This window comes from Acanthochromis polyacanthus, chromosome 21 (assembly GCF_021347895.1).
Source record: "Acanthochromis polyacanthus isolate Apoly-LR-REF ecotype Palm Island chromosome 21, KAUST_Apoly_ChrSc, whole genome shotgun sequence".
In the NCBI taxonomy this organism is placed as follows: domain Eukaryota; kingdom Metazoa; phylum Chordata; class Actinopteri; family Pomacentridae; genus Acanthochromis; species Acanthochromis polyacanthus.
The window spans coordinates 18,971,293-18,998,204 of record NC_067133.1 but is presented as its reverse complement, the minus strand read 5'-3'; the positions used below and the strand labels follow the sequence as shown (position 1 = coordinate 18,998,204).

Below are 26,912 nucleotides of genomic sequence, written 5' to 3'. Positions count from 1 at the left end.
TTACAGTAGTGCAAAAATGATAATTGCTATAAAACAGTAGTGCAAATGATAATTGCATGATGCAGTGCAAAATGCAAATTTTAGTTTTTTTATGAGTACATTTTTTAAATGCCATGCTATCATTTACCTACCCTGTTATTGCAAAATCCCTATGTACTACACATAAGCAAAGCCACACATCGCTTAACTCCTCTAGGTGACAGCCACACCAAGTTTTATGTATTACATAGAGGACTTATCTTTGTAACATGTGTGATTGTTGGCTAAAAACTGATTATCCTTAAGTCTCTGCATTATTTTACCTTCTCTTTGACCTACATTACAACCAATCCAGCCCTTTAAACATGTTAAATTATCTTTAAAGGACCAGTTCAAGTCATATAATGCAATCAAAATGTAATGTGGAAATATTAATGTCTTTATCTACCTTGTTTCGAGCCCTCTTCGCCCTCTATTACCACGAAACTGCATTTCCCATGATGCTTAGTTCCGTAGATGGGTTTGGCTTGTTGGGCGCGCGCTGAAGGGAAAACTATTTGAAAGAAAAATGGCGGAAGACGGAAAAGACGGGTCAGTACCTTGTTTTTAAAGCGCATTAAAAATGTTGCGTTGTGTTGATAAAGTGCAGAAAAACATTTTTGCTTAAACTATGAAGTTCGTCAGAGTTCTCTGTAAATTATTGTGATCTGCAGGGTTTCTTAATGTAAGCACATCAACGAAACACGGTATTAGCATATTTTGCTCTCATGTATTTGGCAAATATGTTTATATATATAGCGTTACCTTGTCCCTTTTTGCAGGTGCGTAAACGTAGTCGAGGGTGATAACCAGAGTGAGGTGAGGCATTTTCACTCAACATCTCAGCGAGTCATATTTGTGTACAACACAATGTCACTGATAACACTGATAATGCTCAATCTCTGTACAACAAGGTCATCTCAGTTAAACGGACACCAAAACGACGCTCTTCTACAAGTCCCAGCGCAGCTCCCCCTCACAAGTCTCCCCGTAGCGACAGTAAATCACCAACACCGCAGACATCAGATGGAGGTGAAGGACAGTCAGAGAGAGACAGAAAAGAAATGCAGTCCGAAGACACGGAGGATTCTGCTGGTCCCTCTGTCAGTCCCACTCCACGGAGGAAGTCCTGGAGAAGATCCACAATAAACCGACGCTCTCTCCCTGCCCTTCCCAACCCGTATCAGGGTGAGATGTGCAACTTTTTTGTGCCTGTTGTAGTCAGTGAAGAAAAACAGGGGAAATAATGCTTGATATCTGCAATATAAATAAATATGTCTATGCGTTTGCTATAGCTCTGTGCAGGAACATAAGCACATCCTTATCACAGCAAGAGAGGCTTGAGAAATTGATGGAGGCTTCAATGAAGGTAAGTTGATAGGGCTCTTAAGTGTCAGAAAATTTGAAAAATCAAATGACCACAAACCATATCTTACTTTTTATGTCTCTGCTATTGGCTGTTTGTGAGTCTTAAATGAAAATTTGGAAGGATTCAGAATTACAAAGAGGAATCTTCTTGTGTTGCTAATCAGCCTTCAATTCTGGTTTTGATACCATTGAAAGTTTGTTTTTCTTCAAAAGCTGGAATCATTTAATTATTGGTGAGAAGGACATATTTTACATTGCACTGAAAGCAGTGTTTTATAAGTACAAATCATAGCATTGACTGAAATTTAAATTCAGCACGTTACATATGAAATGGTATATTTATAGCCAGGAATACTTCAGCCATAATTAGTAGACTGCAAGAGTATTGGTTGCATTATGCTGGAGGGGCACATGCACCAAATGACTAAAATTCTGAATGAATTTGTGTCTTATGTCTACTGTGTTTCTAGCTGGCAATAGAAAGAACTCAAAATTTGCTGCAGTCCATGCCAAACACATCACTGGAGTCTTTTCAGAAACAAGGTTAGTGCTTTTTTTTTGGTCCACATTTTATGGAGCGCTTGTGTTCTGAATGGCATCGAAAGACTTCAGTTCAAGTTATTCCTCTGACTGTTGTGGGTTTTTTTCTTGATGTAGTTGAACACATCCAGAAAGAATGGGGTTGCCTTGCCAAACGCATAGACAATGAACCACACCAACTCCCTCCTAGTGAAGCCAGGTATTATAGCAGTTTTTCTATACATTCCCATCCATGTAATGCATTATAGTGATTTTTTCCCCCCTTATTTTTGCCTACAAATTGCTATTTTACAATGTTTAATGCTTGTTATTTGCTGTCATTTCCAGTAAGCCTGCAATGCAAGGAGCCATGGAAAAAGTCCAGAGAGCCATCAGCAGGCATGTTGTTCTTTACAACCTTGAATACCCATTTTCTGTTTTAAAAATACTTACCAGAGAGGCATAAAGTTTTCTTAAAACACATTCACACTTAAAAAAAAAAAAAGCTGCCATGACCCATCTTTGCCCTGTGTTGTGTTTTAGGCTGCAGGCTGAAAGTGAATCTTGGGAGGCACTGTTGAACAAACATCGGAGCAAAGCAGAGGAATTGGAAAGGTGAACATGGGCGCTGTCATACTAGAACACTACTACTTTAGAGTGTGTCAGTGTTGTCTTTTCAAATTTGTGTCAGTAATGCGATTATCATTCATTGTAGGAAGGTGGAGCAAGGCCAGAAGACAGGTGTATCCCTAGGCTCTACATCTGTTGCCCAGTCGTCACAGCACCTTTTCATACAGAGTAAACCAGACTACCATGTTGTCCTCAGTAGACAGCAACCCAAGCTTCAGACTATGGGAAAGATTGTATGTTGGAAATGTTTTTATCACTACTAAAAAGTCTTTGTGCTTAGTGGAAATATTTGACTGTTTTGGCGAAAGCTCGGAAGAGTTTTAATGACGATATGATTCCTACATACCATGTTTTAGGTGACGTATGTATAGTTAAAACCAAAAGTTTGTGGAAAAAACAGTACTACTAAATTACTACTTGGCTATGAGAATGATGAAACTGAAAGCAGATGTTATGACAGTTGTTGAGCTGTTTGTTTAAGTTGCCAGCACTGTCACATTTAGATTAAAGCAAAGTCACAGAGCCTTGATAAAGCAGAAAAGCTGTTCATTATTATGAGCCCTCTACTCTTAATTCATATGTATGACTGTCACTTTACCAAACTATCTCTTATTGTTGCCTGTGTTTTATTGTGAATATTTAATAATCATTTGAATTGAAAATACACAGACTACTACTCTAATATGAAGGCATCAGATCTGTTGAAATACCATTAATACTTAAACTGAATTTATTTTGATTTGTTTTTTTCACTGCTATTTAATAAGCCTTCTTGTTTTTTTGGTTTTTGTTCTGTAGATGGACACTCAGTGTAAGATGGTTAGAGAGCTTCTGTCCATCAAGGAGCACTCACAGCTATTGGTGAAAGAGACCAGTGGCCGACTGGGTAATGATTTTCTTATTTTGGCTAATCGTTTCGCTCAATTTCTTTTTGCACGTTCATCAATGATTTAGCGAACTGACCTTTAATCTGATTACTGTTTCTTACCAGCGGCAGAGGAAGGATTCCAGGATCTTTCATCTGACCTCCTCAGGAATCTCATAGCAGCACCTTTATCCTCTGCAACTACATAGTCAGTCTGTGGAAAGCCAGCATAAACGGCCTATCCTCTAATAGATCATGGCTCTGTATGACTTGTATGTGAAACTCAAGTGTCTTTCTTGTTGATTTTTACTGTTTTGACTTGGTTACATGTCATATCTTTGCTCTGTCTTTGTTGTCTTGTTTTATCAATAAGTAAAATATTATTATTATATTTTCTGTGTCAAAGTTATTTCAGTCTGCATCTGAACTGTTAAAAGGCGTAGTTCAGGTAATGCATGTGTTTGACCAGCAGGTGGCAGTAGCTGGCTACACAAAGCTATAACAAGCTAGGTGAATGGATAGAGAAGATTTTTCTGTTAAGCCTTAATTACCGTAAGTGCAATCTCACCTGCAAAGCCTCAAACTGTTAATACTAGACCATCAGTTGTTTGAAACCAGACAGACATTTTTGAAACTTCGCCAAAATTTTGGCAAAACAAGATTATTGGTTGGTCCTCATAAAATATACACAGAAAAGCAAAATATTCAGCCCTAAGTTATAACCTGTCTGAGGTGGTTTGTATCAGAAATCAGTACTGTTTTATCTTCATAAAATGAAAAGTCATGGAATGTATTTGAGTTGACATTTTAAATGCTGTACCTGCTATTTCATAAATTTTCTCGAAACTGATAACCTAAAAAAGTAGAAGAACCTTGTATGCACTAAGGAGGATTAAGCAAAACAAGAGTTTTAATACAAATGGCTTCTCATTAGGATTTTTGCCTGCATTTTTTAGTATATGTACAGTCCTTTTTTTTGCTCATCCTCAGTCACATTTAGTCTCCTTTTGGTGCCGCATCTCTTTCACTTCATCAGTGTCCCCTGACCATTCAGGAGGAGGCCCCTCCCCCACAGTGACTCACCCCCATCTCTTGCGTTTGGCTTGGTCACTGATGCAGAACGAAGCTTTGACATTGTACCAGTCAGTCAAAGCTTTGTTCGCTATCACTCCTTTTTCTTGGACCCCTTTGCTCATTAATGTTAATACTTAATTTGGTTCTCTGAAGAACCCAGCAAGAAGAATCCCTTTTTTGCCAACAATGTACTGTGCATAATATGAGGCAGGGGGTTTTAATGTTGTGGCAGATCAGTGTATAGCAGTAAATGACTTCCTCTGCTCTGCAGTTAGGATCTTCAACATGGAGTATGGTGATTTTTTTCCCTTGAGATTATATTCAGGAGAGTGACTACAGAGCACAGGGACAAGCAAAGAGAAGACAAGCGGGGTTGTGACCGTGAGAGTTGTGACTAAGGGAGGATGGTGCACAGCAGGAGAGATCGATTCTTATTTAGATGAAAATGAGGCTTGATGCTTGTGGGGTGAGAGGAGGGCAGCTTTAGCATCCAAATGAATAGAAGTTTCTCAGAAATTATCCTTAAATTGAATCACCAACAATAAAACAAAAAGTTTACAAAGCCAATGACAGTCTCTTATTTCCAAGTAAGGTCTCTTTTAATTGTGACATAAATGACTTTAGGGACTACTTACTTAAAATTTAATTATAAATTGTTGCTTTGAATAACCATAATGGCACCAGGAAGTGGCGTGTTACAAGTTATTATTTACATGTTTGATTTAGATACAATGCATATTTGAATAAAGATACTTTGGGTGTGACTGGGCTCTACAGGTTTCTTTCTTGTTTGTAGACTAATATTGAAAACCAAAGGAGGGTTCTTTGTGTTATATATATAGGAATAATTTTTCCCCATTTAAATCTCAAATTTTTCTGATTTGAGGCCTGATTGTGGTGGGGACAACTTTTTAAAGGGTTAACCTCCACTGGGTCTTTCATATAAACACCAAGAAGCCTGACCTGTGACTTGTGCTATATGCACATGCAAAAAACAATTACTGTATAGGTTTAGTGTATTCTCTATTCTTGTTGTCTCTAACTTTAGATTGATTAGCTACAGATTGTAGTAGATGGATGGTTGGAGAGTCAGCATAAACCACTGCCAGTTTGGTCCTACTCCCTCATGCACACCCATCATCTCTTCTCAGTATAGCTAGGCTGGCTGCAGCTCTCCTCCACATCCATTCAGTCAGCCATTCGTCTTGGAAAGCTGTCTCTCTGATGTGAGTGATAAACTACAGCAGAATTGCCCAGTTTGCAAAAAACAAGGACACTTGTTTTCAATCTGCTGTCAACATTTTCATACTGAAAACTGATGGGATGTTTCATTCATTGGGGGTTTAGGACAGAATGATATTCTCAGTGTGGGATGTTTTGCTTTGGGATGGAGTATTGCAATTGAAATTAGCACACTTTGCACAAATATATGGACAGATTGTATAGTATATGACAGAACAAATCAGCTTGAATTAAATGCTGTATTTATAAAATAAGAAGACTATGCCTACTCATAAGCAGGGACAGGCTATGGATTTCAAATTGCACTGTCTTTGCACAAACAAATCTTTAACATGAAGTTCTGACACATCGGATATTGCACAATGTTTTCTAATATTTACAGCAGGTTGTTGAAAGCTCGAATTTCAACAAACATTCACATCAAAGTTTGGTTTTGAAAAGCATTTCGGTAAGTAGGAAATTTCACCTAATAACAATGATTCTTTTTCTTGAGCCACTTATAATAGGACAAGCAGTGCTGATGACGTAAGGGGCTATCCATTTGTAAAGGCCGGAGGATCTTGGTCACCTGGAGGAATAATGCAGTTGTAGTATTTGGACCGTTTTGTAAATTGAACGTGTCTTCACCGTTGCAACCATAGCTAATATGACAATCTGTGCACATGAGAAGCCCCCTTCACTGTAGCAGTTTACTGATTAACCCACCCGCTAGCTCGGGCTCCGCGGTGCTATGAGTTTAATGGTCAACGCCACGCACACCTCTCGCGCAGATAAGAACATCCCACATACTCGCGCGACATCAACAACAATGGCAAACCGTAGTCTGTTTTGGTAGGAGATTTCTGATTGGAGCTACACGGTCTCAAACTCCACAATCACGACTATTTTTTTCTCCTGAATTGGCGAGTTTAATGTAAAAGCGAGGGTGTTCGTCCGTGGTTATATTTTTCCGTTTCACATTTTTTCCCGAAAATGTGCGAGGCGCTGTTGGCGAGCTCACACAGTCTGTGCATGTGTGTCCCTGCTGCTTTTCTGCTGGGCTACAGCTACTAACCTAGCTGCTTTTCACTCGGTGGTTAGCTAACGTTAGCCTGGCCGCGTTTATAGACTTGAGGAAAAAACACAAGCGAATGTAAACCGTTTTTGTGCTATCTGTTTTGTGACAACAGCGCTTAACTATTTTGCTAATCGTCGCTGTTGGGTACGGTAAGAGGTATTGTATGATTTGTCGTAGAAAATACTTTGCTGGCTAGCTAATAGGCTAGCTATTTGTGTGTATTCTTCGACTGAGGAAAACGGCGAGTTTTCTTTGAAAGTATGGATGACCAGACCAGGATGATGACGGGTCTCACCGGACTCGGTGGACTAGCACAAGCCGATGTAGGCGACCCTGACTCGGTCAGGAAACAACAGTCCCTCGGTCAACCACAACAAGACATCGGGGATATCCTACAGCAAATAATGGCCATCACCGACGAAAGCCTGGACGAAGCACAGGCCAGGTAAGACAGGCGAAGAGCCATTTTCCACACATGATAGCTAAGCTACAGTGCGTTGTATGTCTTATTTTTGTGCCCAGGCGTTTGTGTGAAACGTTCACGAAAGGTAAAGCGTAATTGTAGCATTAATTCAACTTTACGTTACAGTGCAAATTGCAGCGAAACCACGAACGTTAATATGCATTTCTTTCACACCCATTTAACAATGTTGTAGTTTGTAAGAAGCTCTTTGTTACTTCAGTTCGCGCTTTATTACAAACTATGCTTTGGTAACATGTCCACTGTTAAAATGTTACGCCACTAACGTTAATTTTAATTGGTTTAATAAAGAAGTGACAAAAAAGTTTTAACTCCCATTTGGATTAATGACAATAGTGGGCGCATGAAATACACAGAACTACTTTGCTAACGCTGTAACGCCAATTGTTTTTCCATTACATGGATCTTTTGGTTTGACAAAAAAACGTGGTTTTAAGAACCCGTGCAAAAAGAAAAACCTTGTTTCAAGAGCGGTTTCTCTGTCTACACATTGGGTCACAGGGTAGCATAACACGGTGGCGCAGATTTCCCCTTAACACCAGTTATCAAACTATCCTCAACATTAAAATACTTTTGTTGCTAGTGACGGAACTATTTGAGCAAATTGACCTCTTGTGATCATGTTCCTAAAGCTTTCAAAATTACTATGATTTTCTCAGTTATAGCAAAATGTATCTGGAGTGCTGCTTTACTTCAAATTAGGTACTGAAGTGCAAATGAGTGGATACATTAAGATAAGGTTAAGGATTAGTCAGTCCTGCGTATCAGCCAAGCGCTGTCTGCGTTGACAGCAATTATTCATCCATATGACTCGTCACATAATATTTGTATCAGAGACATTTTTACGTACCATTATTGTGGGGACTATGCATTGCAGTGAGCGACTGACCCACACTCATTTGCCATGTGGCTTAAAGAGCACAAGGTCAGTTTCAAATGAAGCGTCAGTATTTCAACAATAGACAACCGTCCATTGCAAGACTGTGGCCACAGTGTGATGTGTCATTAGCTAGTGATTTTCCACCCAACATTTGACCACCTGGTTCTCTTAATTAATTCACTCCTCTTTCACTCCCTCCCTCCCTGGTGTTCATCCTTTTCATTGTGTGCTGGGTGCAATCAATTCTCCTATAATGTGTACGCGAGTGCAGCTGTCCGCAAATCGAGTTTCTATTAATGAGATGGTGCGAGGGGGAGGGATGATGCTATACTGGCAGCCTATGAACATTTGGATATTACCTTTTCTTCACTTCAAGTTTGAGGACTTAATCAGGCCTTATTTCATGGTGCTTTTGAGTATTTGTAGTTTTTACTTCATTACTATAATTATGATTATTATTTTTGTTGTGTTTTTTCTACCAGCTTTGTTTTTTTTTTGTTGAAACTTATGATTTGTGCAGTTTATGAAGGTTGAACTTTTGTGCAATGGAGGCTATAAGTTGCATTTATTTTTATTAAGAGCCAGCTATAGTGTAAGAAATCATGTAGAAGGCTGCTTATTAGACGCTAACAGTCTTTTCTGAATAACTAATCGAAGGTGTGGCTGCTTTCAGAAGTGCTAGGTGTCCTTGCCTATATGCTTGTATTGATCTACACTCCCACTCAGAGCATGTCCTTCTCATGCTACATGTGCCTAGGATTAACACCAAATGAATGCAGCCTGTACAGTGGACTTGAGAGCAAATAAATAAATATATTCAAGTGTGTGGGTGTATATACACTCGGCGACCACTTTATGAAATCTAATGCATTTCCAGTACAACAGCAACCTCTGCTTCTACAAAGCTTTTACATTTGCATTTGTAGTTGACACTGTCAAAAAGATGGTAGTTCTTGGTTGTTTATTTTTGGGGTCATTGTGAGTGGTAGTGGTAAGCCGTTCTTAATATTTTGTATATTTCACCCTCAACCCCCCAAAAATGCAGATAGTTTGTAAAAGCAGAATATACGACATAGCTGTTGTATTGGATTGCACTAGATTTCACAGGTGTACCCAAACAAGTGGCCACTGAATGTATGGTGCCGCACTATATATATTTTTGTCTGTTTGTTAATTTCGTCTCATTTTTACATCAGGTAAGGGATCAAAAACATAAGCAGGTTCAGGATTACACAGGAGCTGTTGTTATGGATAGGTATGCTAAAAAACAGCAATTGATATGACTTAAACTGTGCAGCCTTTTTTAACATCATTCTAAACTCTGACCAAGTTTGTCACCCACACATCAATCTTTCCCTTGATCTACAAAATTCACATGTAAGGGTGGCTCGCATATGAGCACGACGGCCTTGTCATGCAAGGTGGCAGTGTGTTGGGATGGGGAGTGGTCAGGGCAGCGCAAGAACTCAGTGTTGCAGAGTACACTTCCTGCGCACCATCCGCCCTCATCCTCTCACCCTGTCGCCATATGTTCAGATGCTGGCCAGAGGAATCGCCGGCGCATTGGGGTGGATCAGACGACCCCACAGAGGGAGGGAGAGCAGGGGGGGCATGGCAGGGGGTGGCCTGCCACTCAACTTCCAGCACAGGTCAGTACAGGACCGCATGAGCACCCCCTTCTCCCCCCTCTGCTCATACCCTCCATGCTGAAGGCAGCCCTCCCCCCAACTCAAATCCAGCAGTGACAGAATTGGTGGATAAAATTACACATTTAGTGCTAGACACGTAACTCTTTACATCACACTGCCTCAATATTCTCACCGAAAGGCAGTCTTTTATGGCATATACAGTAGGTGCACTATTTGCTAGTCCCCTCATTAATACTGCGGTGGACATTCACAACTGGAATTGGTGTTGAGGTCAGGTGTAGCCGAATCATATTTTCATCTGTGGTTGTTTTGAATGTGTTGTCGGTGATATTATTTGGAAAACAAATGCTTTACTTTAGGGTGATCTCGAGGTTTTTCTTGTTTCATTTTTTTCCAATTCATGTTCATCCGTATCTGAGGCCTCATGCTGATTTTGTTGTTTTTCACTTGACCTGTATGTTGTGCTTCTCTAATTCCATATAAAAGTTGTTGCTGTTGGAACCCATTTTTTGATATAAATGGTTCTTCTGTGAGTTGTAAAAGTCCCCATAGAACACATCCTGCATGTGTGTGTTTTTTCATCAATAGGACTAGTCATTAAAAATACAGTGACTGTACAAAATTCCAAACAAATTTACATGACAAGGCGGTATTACAACAGCACTGCAAACACTTGGTAAACAAAAAGAGTTAATATCTCTGATAGTCTAGTCTAATTACTAATGCAGCATTGTGAGTTACACCGGTTTTACAGGTTTTTAACGTATTGCATGCTTTGTTACATGTATTTTGTTATGTGTTTCTTTTACAAATTTTTGGATGTGAAAATACTAGAGCGGTTTAAAATGTCCTTTCATACATACCCAGGTACTAATGCACTCTGTCTCTCTCATAGAACTGGTGTAATTAGTGTGAACTGTCAGTCCAATTGTTTACATTAAAGAGAATGGTTTCAAGTCATTTAGGGTCGTTTTGGGGCTTTGCTACAGCATTCTACTGTTGCTGTTTTTAGAAAGGGTGTGTGTGGGTGTATGGATATGTTTTAACAGGAAATGATGTTGCTAAGGTGTTCTGATTTGATTAGGGTGAAGTGCAGAACCTTTGCCTTTATTCCTTAAATTGTTGTTTGCCTGTTTGGCAATAAAGAGAATGACTCTGATTAAATTAAAATTGCATCTTAATCCTAATCCTCTCTATCAACCCACCATCTACTTTCATGGAACAAGTCTTTCTCTAAGAGGTAGAAATTAGATTACTGTGTATTAACTCTGAAATCTGGTGCTCAGTAATGATGACCTTGAGGTTTGGCATCATTACCTGTCCCACAGTGCAAAGCATTCAAATGACAACATTACTCTTACTAGTTCAAATTGATGCATCTGGGATGTTTCTACACTGATAAAGGCATTTGGCTATTGAAAATGCCTTTAAACAACATGGCTCTCTATTGCTGTTTTGCACTACACTCTTGAAATGCTGTATGCATAATACATACAACTCCTCTACCTGTTTTATGGGGGAGGACATGGAATGACTTGAGATGGAGGTCTGTTTATCGTAATCCTCCTCGCTCTCTCCCTCTCTTATTCCCTCTTCTCTCTTACAGGAAGCATGCCCTGAACTGTCACAGAATGAAGCCAGCCCTCTTCAGCGTTCTCTGTGAGATCAAAGAGAAGACGGGTGAGTTTCTGCTTCACTCGTCTACTGTGTTCTCCAGTCTGCACAGGTTGTAATCTAGTGTTGAAATGTAGTGTTTCTTTGCTCCAGGTTCCTAAGCACCAAGTTACTTTTTTATTGGCCTCTCAGGGAACTGCATTGGTTGAATATCAACAATATTTGTTCTCAAACTGACTTAGCTGCATGAGTTGTCTATGCTTTTGGTTCAAGATCATTCTAAATATGCATTGCTGTTTGTGGTTTAATTTGGACTAGTATTTATAGAAACTTGATGTGTTTTTGGCCACTGTCCAGACTTCACACTGACCAGCTGAAACTAATCTTAGTGGATCAGTGCCTTTGAAACTTGAGTCAGAAAGCAGAACTTGCTGCAGAACAGGATAAGAACTCTGAATTCACTTACTCATTTATCATGTTGCAGTTTGGTTTTCCAATTTGACCTAGAGTACAAAGATGCATCCGTATTCTCTGCTTGGTTTAACATGTTTGTAAAAATAAAGGGTAGTAATGTGACACAATGTATGGACCTGCAGGCTCCTATAGTTGGTTGAATGTGAGGGGGGGGGCTTCTGCTACAACTAACACTACAACAAACTATCATATCCAAATTATTAGATTAAAAAATCAAACCTGATCCAGATAGAAAGTTTATGCACAGCTGGTTGACAGCAGGCAGATATGAAAAACTCCACAGGGGTTATTGCTTTACAGTCAAACTGTTATGCTGTTTCAGTACAAAGAGATTTTCTTTTTTCCACCACTGTTAAAAGTGCTCCACCACACAGTGTAGGGTAATTGTGTATTGGGAATAAATTACTATGCATATCAATGCAGTACTCTCTCCAAACACTACATGAAAAGCAACTGTTGTGACACTATCTTAACAAATAATGCTGAATTTCAAATATATATAATCTGACTGATATAATTACCTATGTACATATACATTCAAAGTAAACACACTGCTCATTCTCATCTTGTTAGCTATTCGAGTCCGCTATCTGACAGATTTTAGTGTTGTTCAAAGGAGGAGGCCAGGAATGGATGGCAGATTGATGGTTATGGTAGTGTGAATGGGGTGGGTTTTTGAATCCTCTGCCAGTTTCTCTCCCTTCTTCTGTTCTATGTGCTTTATTCTCTTTCACTGTCCATGTGTATCTTCTAACAGCAAGCCTCGCTTGTTCAAATACAATTTGAAAATGCTGCACTGCTGCCTGTTGTGGCCCTCTGTCAATAATGTATTATTGCTCTCCAGTGATTGGAGAAAAGTAAAGGCTAGGCTTGAGTGAGTGGGGCAGGGTACACTGTTTCCCAGGCAACCAGTGGTCTTATTTACCCTAATGCCATTCACTTTGATTTTCACATTTAGTCTCCCAGCAAACTAGAGCAAGGGTCTGTGAGTACTTGTACAGTAAGCTGAGCAGAAAAACAGACAAGGCATAGAGGTAGGTTAACAATAGATTCATGCTTGAGGTGAATATGCCAACCATGAAATATAGAGATCTTTGGCTTTGCCTGTACTCTGCTGGCCATCTGCCACATTGTGCCTTCCTAACTGCGCTGTGTACCTGCTTTGGCATTTCTCTGCTTCTCAGACCCCCTGTAGGCCCCATTGTCTGCCTCTGGAATGTGAATTGACTTCTCTTCATTGCAGCTTGTGGAAGCCCCAATCAGTAGTCCTTTAGTATCTCCACAGATTTTCTGCAGTATTTTCTCACTAACAAACATGCACTTGTGTTGGCACACCCACATACACACTCTGTCTCCTTTGCACACATACACACACACCAAAAAGGGATAAAAGCAAACTCAGTCTTGGGTCTACTCCTACTGCCTCGGTCTTGTCCTATCCCCCTCCCTCGCTCTGCCTCGCTCCCATTCTTGAAAGAGAAGACTTGCTCAGAACTCGGGGCTTTGATATGGTAATGTAATGGTGGTGGTGGAAGAGGGGAGGTGGGGCATGGGGGATGGGAGGTGAATTCCTTTGAGTGCTGCAGTTGGTTAGATTGTTTTCATTGTAAAGGAAATGTTCTGCGCAAATGCCAGTATCCCCCTTCCCACCGCCACCACCCCACAACACCCCCCATTTTACAACAGTGCCTGCGTTGTCCTGAGCTCTCACATTAAACATGACCTCCATCTGCGTGAAATTTGATTCTTGTTAATACTTTATTAAAGATACACTCCATAAAGAAATTAAAGCACTTGGAGAGAGACTAGAAATGATCAAAGTTGAGAGCCAGTGGCTTTGCTTCAACTCGGTTCTGTTCTCCCTTGCTCTCATGGGTATTTGCTGTAAAAATAGCTCTTGGTGCAATGGGACAGCTTATGCCAAAATCTCTCACAAGCTACTGCAGTTCACTCTCAGAAGTTTTTCATTTAGTTTGGGCATGTTTCAGGCATTTCTCCTTACTTTTATGCATTTGTTGTGCTTTACACATGACAACAGTGAGTCTGTCACTCACTCTGTTCTGCCATCCCTCTCAAGTCCTTCTTTTTCAAGCCTGAACATTCCCAGTTGTTTATTTTTGGAAATGTGTTAAATGAAAACAAAAATAGTTTTTCAAGTGAAATTATAACTATATAGTTTTCTAGGTTAGAGACCAAATTGTATTACAAGCTTCTCTCGCTTCCCCCTCACTTGGGCAAGTTCACACCCCAACACTTGCCACTCATCTTGATAAGCTGTCTGATAAACAACTCTGTGGGATATTACCACGAGTTGGCTGTGTAGAAATAGTGGCAAACTAGCTAGCATCCTACCTCACTACGACTGAAGTAGTTGGCTTTGTGTCATCTCTAATTAAAAATTGAGACATTAATCATACATCTTAGAATATGCATGTGTCTGTTCACCACCACTCAAATGGGCTGTGTATTCCTAAACAACAACAGTGAGGATTTGACAGTAAGGACATCCTGAGGGCATGTAGCCAGTGTGATGTTAACTTGAAGCAGTTGGTTGCCCTGTTAGGTGCCCAGTTGTTCCAGTATCCCCACAATGTGTCTGGAGCAGTGGTTAATTGCTGTCTGCTTCTGCCACAGGCCCAATCTCTTCTCACTGTGCATTTCCTGAGTCTCTGAGTTGTTTTTAGAGCAGATATATTACCTAGTTCTTTAAAAAAATTAAGTTAACTATTCTTGCTATTTCTGTTTGAAAACTTTTGTTTTTTGTTTTTAATTGGCAGTCAGGTATACATATGTTAGATGGTAAGCATTGTATTTTTCAACCACTTTCAAAGTAAAACACAAAATCCTAATGCGTATTCTTGCCAGATGAGCAAGCAGCACTTGGCCAGTATAATGTCAAAGCAACTAGCTAACAACCTATCATCACATCCTATCAATGTTTTGACAAGATGGTTGAATGGCAGGATTTAACAACAATAAACTGTGCCTCTGGTTTATGGGTTTTTCAGTGATGATGATTCTGGTTATATTAACAGAAAACTTCTTTGTTCAGTTTTTGCTGTTAATGATTACAAAATCAGTCAATCAAACTGATTTCAAAATTAATTTAATTTGAAAAAATTAATGTTAATATCTTAATTTGTTTTTAAGTAGATCTGCTATTGTATGCATTTATAAAACAGTAATAATTTTGACTTTTTTTTAAAATGGCTTTTGTGTTTATTGCTCAGAACTGTACAAGCCTCTTAGCATTTAATAAACCTCTAAAATGGTTCATGTTTAATCTATGACCTGTTACACGCCCATGCAGGTGTAGCACTTGTGTTGTTTTTCAGTGCAAGTTCTATCTGAATGAATGCTGTAGTCTGTAGAGCTGTATGCTAGTGCTCATCCACATTCATACAGTAACAGGACTACTATTAAGTCCTTTATAGAGGCGCCCTAGTCAAACTCCTGCTTTACCTGGGTATTCTTTTCACTTAAGTGACCTGTTTGCACTACAATGCCATTACAGGAACCAAATGGATCTTGTTGCATGTTAATTGAATAAAAGCATGTTGTGGTTTTAACAACACCAGATCCTAACTAAAGTAAGTCACACATAGTTGTCACATGTTTATTCATAGCCAGGATAAACACACACCCTTTTCAGAATCTTTAGAAATGTAACTTCAATTTGCAGGCTCTTTTGTTTTAGAAGGCAAACATTCACAGCAGTGTTTCCCAGTCAGTAGGACTCAGTTTTGTACGTTTTTTTTTTTCAGCAATACATGATTAATTTAAACGTTTGTATTCCACAGACTTTGACGGAGTACAGTACACGAAGTGTAGTGAATCACATGCCTCATTAAAGCAACTTAATTATTATTAGTTTTCAAAGAGTCCAATTTGGATCATAGCCATAAAATTTTATGAGTTGTTAGGAACCTGAGGGAAGTATTTTATTATATTTTATGAGCCGAAGCATACAATGCATCTTAGCATTAACAAGATAAAAATTGTTTGTGGCAGAAAAGCAATCTATCTGAAGCTACCTACCCTGCAATTTTTGTTTTACTATAATTAGGGTCTAAAATAAGAAAAACTCCTCCACCTTTGTACAGTCACCAACTTGTCACATGATCCGTGGGCTTGCTATTTGAAAGAGTCAGCTTTACACCAGCTTTTATTACATTATTATGGCATATTCACCATTATCTGATTGGCTTTCATGACAGCTGTTTTTTTTTTTGTATGTGGTTTTCTGCCACTCACTTGTTTTTTTTCTTTACCCTGCTCCTTTGCAGAAGAGGATGAAAAAAGATAGAGTATGTGTTGAGGGGGTGCAGGAGCGATACAGGGAGATTGATGAGGCAGTAAGAGCAGGAGTAATTACTCGGTGTCCATTCCCCAAGCCAGATTGGCAGACGGCTAATATCACACAGACCCCTGGCCCTGACAGACACCCCCCCCCACCCACACACACACACACCCCAGCTCAAACTAGGAAGGCAGAGCACCCTAACCTTCAGCATAGACCTAATGGTGTGTGTGGGCCAACTGATTTCCCCATGTGGTATTATTCCTGAAGGAGTATCATCCCTGTCTATTGACAAGAGATGATTCACCAAGGGCAGTGATTTGGCTCTTCAGTCAGTCTGAATAGTAGGATATGGACTGCTGGGTACAAGAATTTTTAGTGGTTGACAAGCATTATCAGCATGGAAGTATGTTACTAAATTAGATTTTTTACATTGGTCTAAACAGTCTATAGCACCCTCCATAATTATTGGCACCCCTGGTAAAGATGCGTTGAAAGCCTTAAAATAAATTCAATTTTTATTGCAGAAACATACTCTTACACTGAAAATTGTAGAAAAATGTATTATAGGAGATTAGGTGCCGTTTTGTTGGCAAAAGGGGGTTTTACAAAATATTAACATTAGGGTTGCTAATAATTGTGGCACACATGATATGATGTAAAATAATTATTTCTTAATGTGTGATTTTTTTTTTTTTTTTTCCCCCCACTGAATGCATGCACTTGAATTAAAGGTTGAATTTTCCTCTTTTTTCATTGTGGTCCTATATTGTTTAGAAAAAAATGAATTTATTAGAAGCTAAAGAGCACATCTTAACCAGGAGTGCCAGTAATTATGGAGGGCACTATATGTTGTTTTTTTAGTGTTTATTTTTTGCCTCTGACCCAATGTGCTCAATGCAGTTTAGAAACATTGGTGAATGCAGGTTAAGCATTTGCCCTTTTGTATTAATGTTTAAAGTAATGTTGAGAATTTTCAAAAATGTGCCTATGACATTTTAAGTTATTTTCTCTGTATTTAATTAGGTTACTTACTACTACTGATTTAAAAATGGCAGATGATAAAACTTAGCAGCACTCGGGATGTGGCCACACACACTGGTGACAGACATTGCTGACGTGTGATTGGGCGGAGTGACGTCTTCAGCAAGGCCACAAGGTTTTCACACGTACAGCTTACTTTAGATCTAGAATCAGTTTTATGCATAACAACAAGTCACAAGGCTGTATTGAGTGGTCCGTCAGTATTGGTTGAGGATCACCCACAGGGAGAACTCCTACCTCTCATCTACCCCTCCCTCTCAGCATGTCTATGCTTCTCACACTTCTTTTAGGCTTTGCTCTTAAAGGAAGCCAACGTCTCTTTAATTAAAGATATGTAAATGTGGTCTCAGCTGGATTGCACTAGTTTGGTGGCGGTGGGGTGGAAGAGTGTTGGAGCCCGGCTCCTAATCCTGACTAATTAAGGATTAATTACAATTGATGGGCGCCTTCCTCCCTTCTGCAGTAGTGCACACTGCTGTCCCAGACAGTATGTTTGTATATTTCACACCATGTCATAAATGCAGGGGAGAAATAGAAACATCAGGGCTGGTAAAGGGAGGGGGTCTAGGATCCACCAAGATGAGCAGTATGCATTGGATTGTGGTGTTCTCCATCAGGGTATGTGGATGGGTTGATGCTGTACCACTGTTAGCTAGTCTAGATTAGGGCCATTTGCCAAGAGGAAAATAATTTAGTATTTCAGTATTATTTTATAATATGGTTTATCTGTGCAGGTTGCCAGACTCATTCAGTGTGTTCTTGTAAAACTATTGGTAACTTGTTATCCTGACCAGCCATACATAATATAGGCACAGTAGGTTTTATTCGTCACTAAACTGGTACATTGGACGTGTGCAGAGCAACCATGTAGCCTCCGTTCGCTCTGGCACCATCTGACTGTGTCATAATGCTTGTTCACTTGTTATAAATGGGCACTGCTCTTCTGATCTATCGCTTAATTGCCACCTAATTTGCATAACAGTGCAAATTAACGACCTCTCAAATGAGCGTTCATTTTTCACAAAGTCTTTAGGAGCTCCTTAAGAGTCTGTGCTAATGAGCACAGGAGGCAGCTGGCCTGATGAGAGTTGACTGGGGGAAGATCCTAGCAGTGCTATAACAAGCCTCCTGCTTAGGTCCTCTTCATCATCCTCCTCTTCCTCCTGTGACATTTCAGATTCTTTCTTCCATGTCTCTCTGTCTTTCTCTGCATGCTGAACTGTACTAGACTGGAGATATCATGTTATAGACTAAGTCACGGGTACTCAACAGCACTGAATGTATCTTTTTCAACAATATTCATATTAGCAATGGTGCCATGGCGACAAAATAAAATCATCATAAAAATGATTTTATACATTTCAGTCACCTGACATGACATACCAGCGTGATCCGTTACTAGTTAGGCCAGCAAACTGACTCACATTTTCTCTGTAGAACACAAGCTATGAGCAAATGCCAGTGTACCCAGTGTAGCTCACGGTCTGCACACTTTCATACAACTGTAACAGTTTTTTTTTTTTAGTCATATGTGACTGAAGGGGAAGTTTTAAAAAAATGTTGACTTGTTAATTAAGTTTTACAGAATGTATGAAGTGTCACTGATAATCACATGAGCACCAATTTCTATCTTATGAAGGTGAATTAAAAGACATATTAACTGGATTTATTTTAATTTTGTTGATTTCATGTTTGTTTGCTCATTTAAGCTTTCACAGTATTTTTGTAGACTTATAGTTTTGATTCACAAATCGCAAATTTTCTTGCCCTGCAGAAAAATATTGGAATAGCTATCAAGGAAAGGCTTTTAATAATCTGTCAGACACAGGAAAAGAAAAGATACTATAGATGTTTATTTGTTTTTATTTGTCCAGATTTTGTAACAACACCATTGACATGTCCCTCTCTTCGTGTTTGTGTGTGAGTGTTGTCATTGCTCGAGTGTCCAAGCCTCTCTCTTTAGTTAATTAAGGGCTGATTAATGATGTGTTGGACTGAAGTGTTGTGTTTGCCCAAGGTGTGAATTCTCCAATTCACACCTTAATCAGACCACACCATGTTTACTCTAAATGCTTACCTCTTGGTGTGTGCATGTGTTTGTGACAGAGTGGGGGGCTGCGTGCAACAGGACTGTGGTAAACTACCCAAACAGATGCTGATTAGTGTGAGCTGCTTAAAGTAGGAATGGACATATGGATTGTGCTCATTAAGTTGACTGTACTCTTTAAAAAAACGCCCTGTAAAAAAAAAATAGGGACATGCTTTTTAGTGATGAATTTGCTGTAGAAATACACATTTTAAAAAGTCCACTTGGCAAAAATCACACAGGGGAAATGATGTATTTTTACTATCATATTCTGCAATTCTCCCATGGCCACATTTTATTCACCCAAGCCCTTTTTTGAGCCACCAAATGGCGTGGTAAATCAAAATGCCATATGTACAGAGGAATTTATTTATGAAGTTGACATTAATCAGTTACAACATAGGAGTTTCCACTGAAACTGCTGTTGGCATCAAGGCTCTTAGTAAGATTACTCAAGACCACTAGTTGTGATATTGGCATGTAATTTTGCATTTCTGGATGATCATCTGGATGTAATTAAGACCACGTTTCTATCACGTTTAAAGGACTTTGACCAAACTGTTCTCTCTCTTTTGCCACTTATCGCTATTCTTCAGCAGAGTGGAAATGAAATTGATTCAACTCGAGAGAATTAGGAAACATAAAAGTCTGATCACGTTTTTGTCAGGTTTGGTTTCATCAAGCTCAGATTCACTGCACCCTTTTTATTATTTATTTTTTCACATTTTGTGAGATCTCAGAATCACAGTTGACCTGGAGGGTTTTGAGCAGCAAGTTTACACCCCTTTAGGTTTCATTAGTTTTTTTTTTTTAAGGGTGAAAATCTGTCTGATAAAATCTCTATATTTGTATTGCCCTGATGATATTTTGTCTCCTGCAGTCAGTTTCAGTCCTCATACACAGGTTTGCCTATCGTATCTCCAGAGCTGCAGTTGAGATTTGTTTTTGCATTTTTGGAAGGTGAATTTGCATATTCATGTAGCATATTTTCATTGTATGAAAGCATCGTTCTATGGGCCGTTCTCTTTATCTGAATTCTGTCTGTAATGAAAGCAAAAACTGATGTTTTCACAGTCCTATCTTTTCTCCCTTTCTGGCTCTCTCGCTTTCTGGCACGTCTGTACTCTGGATTCTGTATATTTCTGTAGCCCCTCTCTCTCTCTCCCTCTCCCTCCCTCTTTCTCTCTCTCTCTGTCTCTTTCTCTCTCTCGCACACATATCTTCTCCTGTGACTTCTTTTTTCAATTCTCCTTGGTTCTCCTTCTACCCTCTCTCTCTCTCTCCTTACCCTTTTTTTCCCCCTTTTTTTCCTTCTCTATCCTTCTCTCTCTCTCCCGCTCCCTTGCTCTCTCCCAGTGAAAGGCTGAGAATACCCAAGGGAGCTGATGCAATTAAAATGCTAATCCTGTCTGTCTACAGAGAGAGGGAGAGGGGGGGCTGACAGCATGAGGGATTGCGGCTCACATGGAGAACTCGACTGAAATGGAGAACAGAGGGGAGGGAGGGGGCACTGGGGGAGGTGTGGGGATGGGGGGGGGGTGCGCTGAAAGGGAGAGGGGGGGAGGGGATGTGTGTTGGGGGGAGACAGAGTGAAAAAGGGGATGCTAGCGAGGGAAAAGACAGACAAGGATAAAGCTTGTGCTGTGAGCTGAGCAATGATATACTGACTGCGTTTAAGTCTTATCTATGCCTATGTGTGGAAGGCATTACAGTTAATGTACAGCACTACACTATTGGTTAGGTTGTTCACCCTTACCTGCACCACTTCATGCATTGTGTGTTGTGTCTGCACGGCACACGTCTCCACATTGGCTGTGCAAAAATGAGAATGATTATGTATGCAGTGAAAGCCCAGCTGGATACCCTGAATATTTCATAGTATGTGTTGCTCGCTTCGTCTCTCAATGCCACACCGCCCAGCTTGGCTGGTAACGGGTGCATAATGGTGTGATTTCTAAGGGCTGTGGATGCAGGCTGTGGGCCTTAAGCTGTCTTCCAATTTAAAAGGGGAATTTAAGTATCATTGCTAGCAGCACTCTTGAGTTTTAGTCTCTCAGTAACAGACCCAGTCCAGTAGCAATGTCAGGAACCAGTTGATCAAAAGAAAACACTACTTAGATTTTGGAGCAAAACAGCCAGCCCGTTCTTAGACCTGCAGACTTTTCATTGTTGATGTTATTTCCTCATTTTGGATAGCTCACGTTAATTTTAGAGTAAAACACTTTTTGACTTCTTTTTACGGGTCTTGTGGTCTTTTTCAGTACACTAGCTTAACTCATCTCAACAGCTGCTATAATACCACTAGGCCACTAGACTGTGCATGAGCGCAATTCTGGGTAATCACAGCTTAATTGGAGTAATTAGGGGAATGTAGGGGCATTAGGCTACAGCTGGGGGCCATAATGAGAGAGGGCAAAAGGGAGGGGGGCAAGGTGAGAAGCTTCAAGAGCTACAGTTGCCCTCTCCAGTGTAGGTCAGCTTTGCATCTCAGTGAATGGACAGTATAGATCAAATCTATCTACATACAATCCATGCTGTCTGTAAGTGGGCTGCCCTAGACTTTGTCAGGACTTAAAACTCTAAACTTCATCAGAGTGTAGACAGTATCAAAATAGTATCAAAGTATAACGTCCAAAGCACATTATTTTGTTCCTTGATCGATGAGTTATCTAGAGATTATCTGTTTAAAAAAGTGCAAAGATCGTTTGTGAATTACTGAAAGGAAAGAAAAAGAGGAGGGAAAGAGATGGGCGAATCAGGGTCATTAGTTCAGGCGGCTGGGTCTGCTGCATTCCTGAGCCCTGAGATGGGGGAGCAGCAGAGCAGGAATGTGCCTTGGAGAGAGAAGAGACCTAGGCAGAGGGAAAGAAAAAGGCAAGAAGGAACAAGAAAAAAAGAAGGAAAGTTGGACACTTAGCTACAAAAGGCCCGGTACAATCGTGAAACAGACCAATATATCAAATTAAGTTATGAAAAAGCCAAAAGTCATTTGCTCCATAGCACTTGGAAATTTTAAGCCAAACAGTTTTCTCTGCGTTTCTTCACATCTGTTACCCTACAGTACAGCTCCACTCATTTGTTAGGTCTGACTGCTCCACAGCTGCAAACTTTTTTTCGGTGCGACTCTCTACAGAGAAACTTTGACAGCAACTTAAAGACTCAGTGTAATGGAAAGACTTGCAACAATGTTGTAAAGACTCTCAAGACTCACAAGAGAAGCTCTTACCGTGAATTCATGCCTCCCCTAACCTTTGACGATAAGCGCTGACAAACTAGCATAATCCTTAAGGAGGACAATTGCCTAATGCCACCCAGTTTCCCCTGGAATTAATCTTGTCATCCGTATTGTTAGCATCTGTCTCCTTCAGAATCCTGTCTGGTTTCCCTGCATTTTAAATTGGCTTTTATCTCTTGATTTAATTCTCCATTTATAAAAAAATTACATAAATGTTGACAAAGCGCAGTGTTTACATGACTCTGAAACAATAATTTTATTCCTAATGCAAATATTGTTTAAAGTGTGCTCACTTTACTGTTGTACATAAACTTAAGCTTGTGTTCTAGGTCTGCAACTACTGAGTAATTAAATGATCAATTACTCTGTCAGTTATTTTCTAAATGAATCAAATAAATGTTTATTCTATACAAAAAAGTGAGACATCTTGTCTTTTAAACATGAAAATTAGTAGTAGCTGTTTAATTTTTTTTGCAACAATATGTTGCACTTTTACATGTTTTTTTTCTAATTGGCTCTGATTTCTGCTAGGCCACTCTGTGATGTTATTTTTTCCTCAGAAATTACCTTAAATTCATGCGTGGTACTAAAATTAATCACATATTTCATATCTGATAGTTACAGATTTTACAATAATTGAATCACTTGCAAATCTTGTTAAACACATTGAACTATGATACAAGGTTTCTTCTCTTACTTTCTGAAGTTGAATAATTGAGAAGCAAAAGGGGCAAGTGACAATTTAGTTAAGTGTTAAAAGCTTCAGGCTCTGAAGAAAAAATGGCCGTCTGAAGTTAAAACTTTTCAGTAACAGAGTGGTGTCTGTAAGGGAGTGTGTGTGTGCGCGTGCGTGCATGTATGTGTGAAAGAGAGAGAGATGAGAGCATGGCTGCAGGCTGACAGAGGTCCTGGTATAATACAGTGGTGGAGAGCAGCGACTGATAACTATACTTATGGCCACTGGGGCTCATAGTGACAGCACATGCACTCCCATTACTGGTCCCATGCCTCATGCCCTTATCTCTGGCAGCCTGCCACCGAGGGACCACACTGCCCTCTGCTGTTGATTCAGAGGAAGTTCGGACTCATTGACAATTCAGTCAGGCGCTCATAGCAGTGACTCAGGGGAGAAACTTGACTGGGTTTTGACAGGGCTGCACATCTTTGAATTTTAGCAGTGATATAGCATCTTTTTATGCACCTCTCAAAGCCACAACAATTGGCCTCTTTTGGGGAAAATGTGTGGTCTCAGTTTAAAAAAAACTTTTTCACCAACAGGTTTGCTCCGACATAGAAACATGTTCTGGTTTGGTCAGACTAATACAAACAGGAAAATACTAGCTTACCTGACCCCTGTGCTTTCTCTCCCTTCTCCAGTGCTGAGTATACGAGGTGTGCAGGAGGAGGACCCCCCAGATCCCCAGATCATGCGGTTGGACAACATGCTGTTAGCAGAGGGGGTGTCGGGACCAGAGAAGGGTGGAGGATCAGCTGCAGCGGCTGCAGCTGCAGCAGCAGCAGGGGGCTCACCCACCGACAGCAGCATCGAACACTCCGACTACAGAGCCAAGCTTGCTCAGATTCGCCAGATATATCATTCTGAGCTGGAGAAGTATGAGCAGGTTTGTGCTCTTCCTAAATGCTTGAAATATACACTGTTATAAATACTTCTTCTCTCCATACCACAATCGGTGACAGCGGTATGTAGACAGATTTCATATATGAGCTTTGTAACATGTTGACAACCTCCTGACAGCAAGAAGAAGCCAAACACATGTAAGGGTAAAAACTAGATAAGTGTGTACAAATATTTAACAAAAATAAGGCCAATGATGTGTAATACAGTAAGTATGTCATATCATTATTTCAGTGCGTTTGCTTTACGGGAATCTTACATTTCAATCCCACGTGGGCCCACGGACATTGCAGATATGGAAACCTTAAATTAGCCGTTTGGGTTTGATTTAAACTAAAATCAAACAAGTCAGTTTCTTCTTATTGTGCTATTGTTAACAATTATAACTATAATAATACTTACATAGTGTTTTTCAAGACACTCAAAGACACTTTACACAGTAGCATTCGTTGACTTTAGCAGTATTCTAAGAAAATATAGCTATTCAAAGTGCTACTGTTAATTTCATGTTTTTTTTTCATGTTTTGGATTTTTTTTTAGCAGTGCAGCAGCTTGGAAGTGACTGCTGGTTAACATGTAGCCTTAATGCGCTGTGTTTCAGTCACGATTTCATGCTTGTTTTGTCATCTAACAACGGAAACAAACACTGTAAATGAAAACAAATTAATTCAATTTGCCTGTGTTAAAATACATTATGACAGCACAGTGAGTAGGAGGAAAATGTAAATGAATGTAAAGTGTCTCTGCTGAATAGTACCTGTGTGTTTTCTCTTCAGTTTGAGCAATTTGCTGTGCTCTGCCATACAAACTTTGCAGTAATACATATATAGCATGATTTTAACACATAATTTTAGTATGAACAGATGGAAAACATAGTCATATTATGAATGCGTTCTTGTCTTTTGGTACTTCTGTTGCTCTTGTACGGCGTTTCCGTGATACAGATTAGAGGATTACAGCTGTAAACTGTGTTGTATGATTTCACTGCTTCTAGTAGCTTATAAATCAAGTATAGCTCTATTTTTCTTAGCACCATTTTTCAACTGAGGGATCAGACAGCTGAGGTCTCATCAAAACTGGCCATGGCGCTGGGCAGAATCTGTGCTTTGTCCATCTTTTCACAATAGCATTCAACTCCTTTCTTTCTCTCTTTGTTCCAGGCCTGCAGTGAGTTCACCAACCATGTAATGAACCTGCTGAGAGAGCAATCTCGCACACGGCCCATCTCTCCCAAGGAGATTGAGCGCATGGTGGCCATAATCCACCGCAAGTTCAGCTCCATTCAGATGCAGCTCAAACAGAGCACCTGTGAGGCTGTCATGATTTTGCGCTCACGCTTCCTTGATGCCAGGTCTGTGTGTGTTTCTACCTGCTACTTCTGCTATTTGTGCTATGTGTGTTAGATTTCTCCTGGAGGTTAAAGTGACATGGTTGTGTCAGACATGTACATTCCAAACATGCTGGTCATTTTTTCTTCTCTGTGTGTGGCAGACGTAAGAGGCGCAATTTCAACAAACAAGCTACAGAGGTGCTGAACGAGTATTTCTACTCCCACTTGTCTAACCCTTACCCTAGTGAGGAAGCCAAGGAGGAACTGGCCAAAAAGTGTGGGATCACTGTGTCTCAGGTGAATTGACACAGCGATTCAGGACAGTATAAGAATACTGTACATTTTTATGAAAACGGAGCTTGTCTGTACATCCAGGATCACCTGCCAATGTTTTCATCAGTTTCAGTGTTTAGAATGTTTTAAATGGCTTAAATTTAGTTTAAAAAAAAAAACAAAAAACGTTTTTTCTAGTATAAGTTAAAAAAAAAAAAGAATTAAAAAATCAAAGTGAAAAGCATAAAGTTAAATTTTGACTCTTGTTCCACATTTTTTAGCTGAAGTATATCCAAAGTAGTTTCAATCAATCCACTGGACTGAGGCTTCTTCAACGACCAATACCAAAACTCATCTCATCTCAGGTGAGTTTTGCTATTGGTCGTTGGAATAATAGCCCTGGACACACCTCACAGAGGTTTAAAAGCTGAGGCAACACCAACCACCACCAGAACTGAAGAAGCCTCTTGGATGAGAGGTGAAACGTCTTCAAGGAACTTTCTTAGAGTCCAGTGGATTGATTTAAACTACTTTGGATATTTTGAGTCTTGTTCCACATTTTTTAGCTGAAGCAGCAAAGCAGCTAAATGATTCACTGTTTTACAATCTGATGTCTTTGTTCCTAAGGTCTCTAATTGGTTTGGCAACAAGAGAATACGCTACAAGAAGAACATTGGTAAGTTCCAGGAGGAAGCGAACCTCTACGCAGTTAAAACAGCGGTGGATGCTGCCAATGTGTCGGCGCAGGCTAGCCAGGCTAACTCTCCGGCAACACCCAACTCAGGTACCACGTCCTCCATCTCATCTATCCATAAGCTCTGTCAGCTCTTAATTACGGGCTTCTGTTCATATCCATGACCTCTTGTTCTTGCACAACTGAACCCAGTTGAACTACAGAGTGTACAATGAGCTGATCTGATAGTTCAAAGGAAAACCCACCCAGCATACAGCAAATGTGCTCCAAGCTAGCTACCACATGAGTTTTCACGGTCATGTGGAATGATGCTATTCTTTTTGAATTAAGTCGCTTGTAAAATGTCTTCAGCCAAAGAAATCTCAACACAATCTTTTCTTACTTGGTAGTCTCCACTTTTATTCTCAAGGTAACAAAAAAGCACAATTATAATGTCTACCTTT

At 39.9% G+C, this 26,912-nt stretch overlaps 2 protein-coding genes across 4 annotated transcripts in view; both read left to right on the top strand.

Moving 5' to 3' along the window:
* Nucleotides 1-479: 479 nt before the first annotated feature.
* LOC110962428 (uncharacterized) lies at nt 480-3,791 on the top strand. 2 transcript variants are annotated; one of them, XM_022210389.2, is made up of 11 exons: nt 480-570; nt 801-837; nt 933-1,206; nt 1,314-1,387; nt 1,857-1,929; nt 2,044-2,125; nt 2,254-2,304; nt 2,449-2,520; nt 2,621-2,768; nt 3,334-3,421; nt 3,527-3,791. In XM_022210389.2, the coding sequence occupies exons 1-11, from the start codon at nt 548-550 to the stop codon at nt 3,607-3,609; spliced, it is 1,005 nt and encodes a 334-aa protein (XP_022066081.2). In that variant the 5' UTR covers nt 480-547; the 3' UTR covers nt 3,610-3,791. The 2 variants fall into 2 exon arrangements, with proteins under 2 accessions (XP_022066081.2, XP_051797573.1); XM_051941613.1 differs by lacking the exon at nt 480-570 and adding an exon at nt 619-703.
* A 2,506-nt stretch (nt 3,792-6,297) lies between these two features.
* pbx4 (pre-B-cell leukemia transcription factor 4) overlaps nt 6,298-26,912 on the top strand; it is a 30,486-nt gene continuing 9,871 nt past the window's right edge. The window contains exons 1-6 of one of the 2 annotated variants that reach the window (XM_022210373.2): nt 6,298-7,218; nt 11,390-11,463; nt 23,914-24,158; nt 25,333-25,523; nt 25,664-25,799; nt 26,403-26,559. In XM_022210373.2, coding sequence (XP_022066065.1) covers nt 7,034-7,218; nt 11,390-11,463; nt 23,914-24,158; nt 25,333-25,523; nt 25,664-25,799; nt 26,403-26,559 — 988 coding nt within the window. In that variant the 5' untranslated portion in view covers nt 6,298-7,033. The remainder of the gene's footprint in view (nt 7,219-11,389; nt 11,464-23,913; nt 24,159-25,332; nt 25,524-25,663; nt 25,800-26,402; nt 26,560-26,912) is intronic. The other variant, XM_022210371.2, reaches the window with a different exon arrangement.